Raw genomic sequence first — 10,317 nt, forward strand, 5'->3', positions numbered from 1 at the left:
ATATGTTACATAATTTAATCTAAATACTTAAACAATAAATTATCAGACTCCATACTATAGATAAATTAAATATTTTATTAACCATTAAATGCGATATGATAATACATTAAATATGTGATTATACATAGGTACAACATCATCAAATTTTAACATTTACTGACTATATAGTATAATAACATTATACATTAATTATGTCACTATACATTGATATACATGTATAATGAACCCTCATATAATATATATAATAACGTTATGTATGAAACAACAGTATAATATATGAAACAGCTATGTATGAAACAGCTTATACATATGTATGTAACATAATTTAATGTAAATACTTAACCAATATATTATCAGATTCCATACTTCGGATAAATTAAATAATTTATTAACTACAAAATCCGATATGATAATACTTTACATATGTGATTATAACATAGGTAACTTTCATCAAATTTCAACAATTACTGACTATATAATGTAAAAAATTATACATTACTTATTTCATTATAAAATGATATAACATCAATCTTATACATCACTGAGATTACAACCACTTATCAATTTAACTTAACGTGGACTCTGCAACATATGATAAACAAACACACCACCAAATGTATGTACCATAAAATTACAAATCTCACATTCGAATCAATAAAAACACAAACTACCAATCTCAAACTATTATTAAGAACTGAACTTGAAATAACAATATTAAATATAGTTCGAACATTTTCCAGATTCTTTACATGAATAAAGTAAACTGGTTAGTCAAACGAAACCAAATTATGGGTCATCACATGGATAATTAAATTATCTTTTTCATGTTTTCTTTGAAAAAATCCCAGGTGCATCAGTTGTGACCTGCACGCCCACATTTACCGCAATAATTTGAGCTTGAAGAAAGTGATTCACTTTGTTTCAAATGTCTATCTTTTTTCGGCCTTGCTGGAGGTCTTTTGTATTTTGGTGGTACCACTTCTTCATCTTTTACAAATTGAGGAACATTTCAATCTTTCATGTCTGGCATCAGAATTATCGGAAGTTCATACGTCTTAACAATGGTGTTTGGCCTGTAAAATTTCGAGCAGTAAGGACCATAATCTTCTATATTTTTACTCTTCAATACAGCAATTGTGTGTGGATAGAGAATTTCATCAATTTGATGTCGGCCACAATTACACGTGGCACATTCAATATCGACAACGTACCTCCTTCCGAATTCATATACACAACAAAGATAACTTGCGGCTGTCTTAACCTGTTAGACACACATGCTTCAATACATATGATAAAACAAAAATTACTAATGAATAAAAAAACTTTTATTTTTATAAATATTCAAACACATACCGTCATCCGTAAATCCTTCGCACCATTAAGAGTCAGAATGTCTTCAAATCTTCTCCCTAATGTTGTCTTTGTATAAGAAGCAATTTCATTGTTTTTATAATTCCATGCCGCAAATAAAATTCTAACTTCTTCAATAAATCCTAAAATACGAAGTTTTCTCACCTCTACCAAGAAACCATTAATACATTCAGCTATACTAGAGGTCATCATCCTACCTCTATTAATAGGTGAGTGACTTCGAGACCATTTTTCATATCTAGCTTCTTCCAGGTATTCCTTAATCCTATGATCAATCTTAGCAGCCTTTGACATAATGTAATCAAAATCTTCTTTTCTATAAGCTTTAGCCATAGAATAATACAAGTCACTAAGTCTGTCTTTGCTTTTCCTAAAATGAGTGCAAACATTTTTTTATAAATTCCAAATACATGCTAGATGTGGGATATTAGGATACACAATGCTCAAACCTTTTATGATACTCTCGTTTCAATCTGATACAACACACATGTTGTCCCTCGTTTTGATCTGATACAACCCGCATGTTCTCCCGTTCGCCAAATACTTTTCTAAACTGATGGAAAAATCAAATCCACAAACTGTCATTCTCAAAATCCACAACCCCATAAGCTAATGGCAGAATACAACCTAATAAAAAAAGTCTAGAATAACCCAATAAATTATTTCAATATATAAAATATATATTTTAATTAAGCATGTACAAAAATTCATATATATAACAGTTTAATGTATAAGCAGTTTCAATACATAGATATATGCATATGTTAACGGGGATAAAAAAAGAAAGAATAATACCTACACCATTAAGTGTGTTTGCTGATAGAAAGGTTCCTTTGCATGGTCCGCTTAAATGGGCACCATCAACAACTTCAACAGGCCGGAAAAACTGGAAACCCCTTATCATGGTATTTAAGGCAATAAACAAGTATTTAAACTCATTATCAGCTACCTTATGCATCCTAATGTGGGATTCAGGATACACTTTGTTTAGCATATAAACATATCACAGCATTTTTTGATATTCATCAGCTGGACTATCTCTAAGCATCGCTATTGCCCTCTCTTTTGTGCGTCATGCCTTCATGTAGTTAATATCAACTCCATAAACGACCTTCATCTCTTCAATTATGTCCTTTGGTGCGTGTATTCTCTTGTGTTTAACTAATTTTAGTGTTGTAAATTCGCTCATAAAAGCTGTTGCAGCAATCAAATTTTTCAGTACTCAGTCACTAAGGCAGCAAATATGTTTGAAATTAAATCACAGAATCACAAAAGCATTCGATTTATTCATACAAGATGTCTTAAAGATCCATTTATAATTTTTGTTACGAAAGTGAAGGACATAGAAGCATCAAATATAAATAGGAATAAATGTATGATAACATAGATATAAAATTCATGTTCGACTTACATGCTAAATTATCATGTCACCAGCTTCCTCATACATACGTTTGTATATATGATAAGTTACAATACACTATTCCTCCTGTTTTTTAACATAATTTTTAATGAACAACCCAATACATATCACGTGCATAAATTAGAGTAAGTATTTCACGTTTGTTAATGTATAAGGTCTTAAAATACATAGAGTATTGGCAGTGACACAACTCTATAGGAAATTCTGTGTAAACTAAAATAATCAAATCTTCGTAGACATATGTATTCAACGTATAATATAATACGATACATATCAGTAATAAATTAACAAAACTTACTAAATCTAATACGAATACAGCAAGTTGTATTCACGTTTTGTTAACTTCTAACAAAACTTTAACCATTCAAAAATATTAAATCTAATATCGGTTCATACCTTTGTTTGTCAGATCATTTAGCTTTCGTGTTGAAGCCATTTCCTAATGCATATTTAGCCATTACCGCAACCAGAGTTCTTTATTCTTGTAAAGTTGATCAACCTTTATTTCTATGTTCTTGCAATCAGTAATGAAGTTTTTCACTTCAAATTCTGGAACATCTAATGAATACTGATTTTCCATTGTAACTATTGTTAATGCAAGAGCATCAAATTCAGTTCCTCAATACAAAGAACAACACCAGTTTCACAATCAAACTCTATCTCTTTATTTGACTTGTCAAACATTGAAATACACAAAGGATAATTGATAAATCCTGGAAAACTTTTCTTCAACTCAATGTACACCCTCACTCTATTATCGTTCCTTATAATAATTGGAGAGGAAGTACCTTCAACGATGTACTTTAATTTTTTTGACATTCATCAATATTTAATTCCGTAGCAATCGTCTAGGTCAATTTTAAGAATGTTATACTTTCTGAAACAACAATTCCATCACTTTTGTATTGTTTAGAAAGAATTTCAAACTGCCAAGAATCTGAATGCCTCAACAATATAGCGATGTTCATATTGATGTTGGCAGATGAAAGAAAATAGATGCTTCTGGGTTTTTTTATTTTGAATTCCAAATCGTAATTCCAAGCAAAAAAATCGTGTTGATGTTTCATGACATTTTTTAATTTGAACTACAGTTACTATTTTAAGCCTCCACAAAATCAGTACATTAATTATTGTTGTTAATTATGTGAGAGAATAATGGTATCTGGTTTTATTTTCATAATTTTAGGCAAAATGATTTACCTCATACATTGGAGTAACGTATAAGGTACAACGACATATATATGTATTTTTTTCAAATCTGGGAGAGAGAAAGTAAATCCAGAATCCTATGTAATTAGTTTCATTAAGGATAGAATTTATGTTGTTTATACATAAATTAATGGGTCTGAGTTAATATACTATTGGTGGGCTAACTTGAACGTCACATCAGTCGAAAAAGGGCTTCTATGCGCCTTCATGTAGGTGTAATACACACATTATGCCAACTCTGCAAAAGGTGTCAAAGTGATACACCCGTACGCTAATTAAGGTGCCTAAAGTGAACAACTTCAACTTAAAATGCCAAAGTGAAAAATGACTCTAAGTTGAGGGGCCTCGCGATGTATTCTACGTTATTTATCTGTGGAAAAGACAAGTGTTTATAAAAAAAAAAAAAAGTAACTTTAAGTAAATTAATTCAATTAGACTTCATATTCTCCTACAAATACAATTAAGAAATAAGTAAATAATAGTATATGAGGTTGAAATAAATGAAAAGATGTGTCTCTTGTTCCTTTACTCTCATTGACCTTTTAAAATTTTATAAAATCAAATTATTAACCTAGTCATATTATTTTATACCTCTTTTCTATTATCTCAAAAAAAAAAATACTATAAAAAACATGAAAGAAAAAAATTAATAATGAAATGAAGAATCAAAAATAAAATATCAAGAAAAGTCTCAATTATTATACTCTCTTTGTTCATTTTTATTGTTCAATTTAAAAAATTAACAAATAATTTAATGGAAAAATTACATAGCTTAGCATATAAGCTTCTAATTATCTGATTTAGCATAAGCTTCAATTAATTACAATTCATAGTCTCTCTTATCAATTAAATACAATTCATAGTCTCTTTTCTTTAACTTTCTCTCTTTCTCTTTCTTCTGTTTCTCTTCTTTTTTCCTTTTCCAACTTTTTTTCTTCTTTTGTTTTTCTTTTTTCCTATTCATTTTTTTTCTTTTCTACTTGTTTCTTTTCCATTTTTCCATCTTTTTTCTTTTTCGTTTCTTTTTTCCTTTTTATTTTTTCTTTATCTTTTTTTTCATCCTTGTTTTCTTTTTTTCCTTTTGTTCTTTCTTTGCAGACTCTTTTTTTATTTTTATTTTATTTTTTCTTTTTTGTCATTTTTTTTGTATTTTTTTTAATTTTGTACATTTATTCTTTTTTGTCATTTTTTTGTTCTTTTTTGTATTTTTTTCCTCTCATTTTTTATTTTTGTATCTTATATTTTATATTTATTTATATTATAAAATATATTTTAAATAAATTTATTATTTGTAGTATAGACGTGAATATGTATAATTTATCATTTTTATTTGTATACAAATAAGTATATGAGTTAATTGTATTTACTTGAGTCTAAAATATATAAATATGAATGTGTCATTTAATACAAATATATCGTTAGTATTTTTATGTCAAATTTATCAATTGTATTTGTATATAAACAAGTATCATTTGCATGTGTATGTTTCAAGTTGTATAAACATGTATCATTTGATACAAATATAATATATTCATTTGTATAATTGAGCATTTTTATTTATATAATTTATCGTTGTATTTTTTAATTTGTATCAATAAAATAATTCGTATCAATGAATATAAATACAAGTATTTATAGAGAAAAATAACAATTATTCTTCATTCGAATACAAAAAATGAAGTAAATGAAATTATAAATACAAATAAATATGTGGTAAACTTACAAATACAAATAGAAAATATTGTTTAAAACAATACAAGTGCATTGACGTAAATAGAATACAAATACAAGAAAAATAAAATCACAAAATAACAAATACAATATCCAGTCGACTATAAAATATAAATACAAAATAGTTCTTTAAAATACAAGTGCAAATTAATTAAATATAAATGATGGTGTGTACTATAAAATATAAATACAAGTGCAAAAATACAAATACAAGTGTGAATTATAAAATACAAATGCAAATAGATTGTATCAATGAATAAAAATATAACTAATATTGTGAACTATAAAATAAAAATAAAAATACAATCTTATCAATGAATACAAAATTATAAATGATGGTGCACATACAAATACAATAAGCATAGAGAGTTTTTTGTTATTATCCATGACTTGTGTTCGACGTAGTCATATTTTTCAAAAGTAGAAAAAAAATATAAAATAGAACAAAAAAAAATGAGAAAGAAAAAAATACAAGAAAAATTATAAAAGAAAATAAAAGAATAAAGAGAAATAGAAGCTAGAGATTGAAGAATGGAAAAAAGAGAAAAGAAAGAAAGAAAAAAATGAAAATAGAAAGGGAAAAAAAGAGGGAGGGGAAGGGGGGGGGGAGGCACAAGAAAAAGTAAAAAGTACAAAAAGAAACAATGAAAAAGGAGGAAAAAAAAAGAGAAATAGAAGTTAAAGATAGAAGAGAGAAAAATAAAAAGAAAGAAATGAAAAAGAAAACGAAAATAGAAAAAAATAAAAATTTAAAAAAGTGAAGAGAAAAAAAAGAGAAGAAAGGTTGGTTCATGTAATTACTTATTGTATTTGTTTTTATTTTGAATACAATCAATTGCATACAGTTGATAAATTGTCTATAGATTCTTATTTTAAAAGCTAGGCTATGAACTCTACCAAATTTACTGAAAGTTAGGCTATTTTTGAAAGCTTCCCTAATTTAATCTCATTGACCTTTTAAAGCATTTTTTAATACTTATATTTTGATGGGCGATATAGTATCCCGTTATTTATTATTTCTTAAAAGGTATGTCAAGTCAATGGTGCACAAATTAAATCAAAAATTATGTTATAGACTCAATAATATAAGCTACTTACAAACATAAAAGGACGATTTGTTATTTACGATCAATAAAATCAACATCACAGAAAAAAGTAGATGCAAAGTTACTCAGTAACGAGCGGTTGTTATTCATGATCTATAAATCTAGTGTGATAAAAAAGAATTCTGAAATCTTAAAATCAAAAAGTTATGTTGGAGATTCAATAATGAAAGTTACTTACAAACATACGTAATAGAAAAGAAAACCTAAAACCTGAAAATTAAATAAAATAATTACGTGAGACTCGATAACATAAACTACTTACAAACATAAAAGGATGATTTATTATTTATGATCAATAAAATCAATGTAATAGAAAAAGAAATTTTAAACCTAGAAACCACAAAGTTATTCAATAACAAAAATTTGTTATTCATTATCAATAAACCCAATGTAATAAAAAAATTTAAAACTTAGAAAAGATAAAGTTAAGTCACAGATTCAATAAACGAAAGTTACTTATAATCATGAAAAGATGTTTTATCAATAAAATCAACGCAATAGAAAAGAGAATTCAAAACCTGAAAATTAGATCAACATATTGGAGATCCAATAACAAAACTATTTACAAACATAAAAGAATGATTTATTATGTGATCAATAAAATCAAAATGTAATATAAATAGAAATCTGAAATCTAAAAACCACAAATTACCCAATAACAAAGTTATGCCCACAAAACTTTATTACCCGAATAAGAAATCCATATAAATAGAAAAAAAGACTTCTAGAATTGAAAGAAGAAAGAAATATAAAGGACTTCTAAGCCAATATATAATAACAAAAGAAAATAGTCCTAGCTTTAAAAAAAAAAAATCGCTTTTTACTTGGAAAAATCCACCTATCCTTTTTTATTGGAAAAAAGTCAAGCATTGACATTTAATTTTTGCACGGAATTCTTTTTTTTCTTCTTCTTTTAGGAGTCTCAACTAATTTTATATAAAATAACTACGCCATTTAAAAAAATAAAAATAAAACTTTACCTTATATAAAACTATTTTTGTATAATAATTTCCTTGAAATTAGATTTTCTTTAATAAAATATTACCATAAATTTAAAAATTTCCCCAGTTATTTTTGTATATATTTATTATAGTAAATATTCAATATTATAAATTAAAGGAAAAAGGTGAAAAGATGATTTTATATATTTGTAAATTTTTTTGACGAAGGTTAAAAAGTTCAAATTATTTTTAGAAGGGTCTTCACACTTTTAATAATTTAATATATTAATATATTATAGATATAAATTATAGATTATCAATTATAGATATAGATACAAATTATAAATTATAGATATAGATATAGATATAGAATATATAGATTATACATTATGGATTATAGATAGATTATAGCTATGAATATCGATATAGATTATAGATAGATTAATATGAGAAGGGTTGCAACTTATAATAATTTTTTTATAATTTTTAACCATCTAAATTTTAATTATTAAATTGATCTATTTTAATTTAACATTATAGTCTAGTTAAATCTATATCTATAATATATTAAAAGTGTAAAGGCCCTTAGAAAAGTGAATTGAACTTTTTGCCCTTCATTAAAACAGTCCGCTTTAGATAAAATCGTCTTTTACCCTCTTCCCTACAATTAAATTCTACAAAATAAATATAATAAAATTTTCCTAACTAAGATTTTCCTAAATTTTCCTAATTTTTCTTTACCTGTTTTCTGTATTTTAACCAAATTTAGCTTTTCTCCATAATAAAATTTTCCTAATTTTCCTATACCCAAATTTTTCTTTACCTGATTTCTGTATTTTAACCAAATTTAGCTTTTCTCCATAATAAAATTTTTTGAACTAAAATTTTCCTTTACCTATTTTTTTTTTTTTAATCCTATTTGATTCATACTTGGTTTCTTTCAGCCACGACTTTTCGTGTCCTTTTATATAAACGGGATCTTTCATTTTTTTTGTCTCAACAAAGTTTATTGTTTTCCGTCTCAGCACAGTTTCAGCAATTTTAGGTTTTTGATCGTTATATCATCTCTCCCTTTTTACGTTGTTAATTTAAACACAATATTATTTGTTATGCCAAATTAATTTTGCTTAACTTAATGTATCCTTTTAGTTCAATATTTTTTATTTTCTACTTCTCATAGCATACCTCAACATATTCCGTTCTATGTGTCACTTTAGTAGAATATATTATACTTTTTGTTGCTCATAACTAACTTCTTTATCTACCACCTACCAATAAGATCGCTCAGATAATAATTAGTTGGATCAAAATCGAAGCTTTGTGATCACTATTATATTATTTTTTTATAGTTTAAAGGTCGTAAACGAATGTCGGTTGGCTTTGGAGAATTTCTTGTGTAAAAGTTAGATTTAATTGTATTGTTTTGATATCTTTATTATCTTATTATTATTTTAATTTAATTTACATATGCTAGATGAATGCAGGTCGGCTTTGAAAATTTTTTTTAGGTAAAGATTAGGGTTAATTATATTATTGTAATATCTCTATTAGTTTGTTATTTTGTTGTAGTTTACAGTTCGTAGATGAATCTTGATCGGCTTTGAGAAATTTTTCTGTGTAAAATTTAAGTTTAATTGTATTGTTTTGATATCACTTTTATCGTATTATTTTGTTGCAGTTTACAAGTAATAGATAAATGTTGGTCGGCTTTGAAGAATTTCGGAAGATTTTGAGAAAATTTTTGTGTGTAAAGATTAGATTTAGTTGTAGTATTTTGATGTCTCTATCATTGTATTGTTTTGTTGTAATTTAAAGATAGTAGATGAAGATCGATCGACTTTTAAAAATACTTTTGGTAAAAGTTAGGTTTAATAAATAAATTTTCCATCTTTATATACTCAAAAGATATTAAATTTAATTATTATATTCATCTGTATTATTTAAACAAATATCTGTTTGAACTCATCAAAAAGTAAGGTACACGCGCAAGGCAAGTACACCTAAACTAGTTGATCTCAAAAATCGAAACATGTACAAATAAAAGTAGTTATTTTTAAATTACGTCAGATGACTAAAATGTGAGTAATTGAAGTAGGATTAGCAGGTGTTATGGATGGACCGGTCATATGCGACCCGAAACTTTGAAATCCCTCTGAAACACCTCCAAAAAGAGAAAGGGAATGCCTGCAAAACAAATATTATGTCGGTTTTGTAAGTTAGATTTCAACTTGTATGTTTGTCATCTGGACCCTTGAACTCATTAAAAAGCAATATTTTGCACCCTTTGACCGTTGACCTTACTTATGTGGCATTGAAATGGTGACAAGGACAAAGAGAGTTTAGCCACTCACCTGGGGGTGCGAGTAGGGGTCAATTTTTGATCAATTTTACGTTAAAATAATTTTAAAAAAAATAAAAATAATATTAAAATTAAAAAAATAAATAAAAAGGGTCCTTTTTCCCTCAATCTCTTTTAATTTAAAAATACTTTTAAAAATATTTTTAAAAATTTAAAAATAATTTTAAAATATTTTTAAAA

General features: G+C 26.2%; 1 protein-coding gene across 1 annotated transcript; it reads right to left on the reverse strand.

Moving 5' to 3' along the window:
* Positions 1 to 1,009: 1,009 nt before the first annotated feature.
* LOC107874194 lies at positions 1,010 to 3,371 on the reverse strand. The gene is made up of 3 exons (XM_016721046.2): positions 3,253 to 3,371; positions 1,354 to 1,741; positions 1,010 to 1,261 (listed from the first exon to the last, which is right to left on the reverse strand). The coding sequence occupies exons 1-3, from the start codon at positions 3,369 to 3,371 to the stop codon at positions 1,010 to 1,012; spliced, it is 759 nt and encodes a 252-aa protein (XP_016576532.2).
* Positions 3,372 to 10,317: the final 6,946 nt, after the last annotated feature.

Source organism: Capsicum annuum, chromosome 6, assembly GCF_002878395.1.
Source record: "Capsicum annuum cultivar UCD-10X-F1 chromosome 6, UCD10Xv1.1, whole genome shotgun sequence".
In the NCBI taxonomy this organism is placed as follows: Eukaryota; Viridiplantae; Streptophyta; class Magnoliopsida; order Solanales; family Solanaceae; genus Capsicum; species Capsicum annuum.

Coding starts and splice junctions, on each gene's coding strand:
- LOC107874194 (XM_016721046.2), bottom strand. CDS start 3,371: ATGGAAAATCAGTATTCATTAGATGTTCCAGAATTTGAAGTGAAAAAC. Junction 1,742..3,252: donor AATAAAGAACTCTGGTTGCG/GTAATGGCTAAA, acceptor CACTCATTTTAG/GAAAAGCAAAGACAGACTTA. Junction 1,262..1,353: donor CGAAGGATTTACGGATGACG/GTATGTGTTTGA, acceptor TGTGTCTAACAG/GTTAAGACAGCCGCAAGTTA.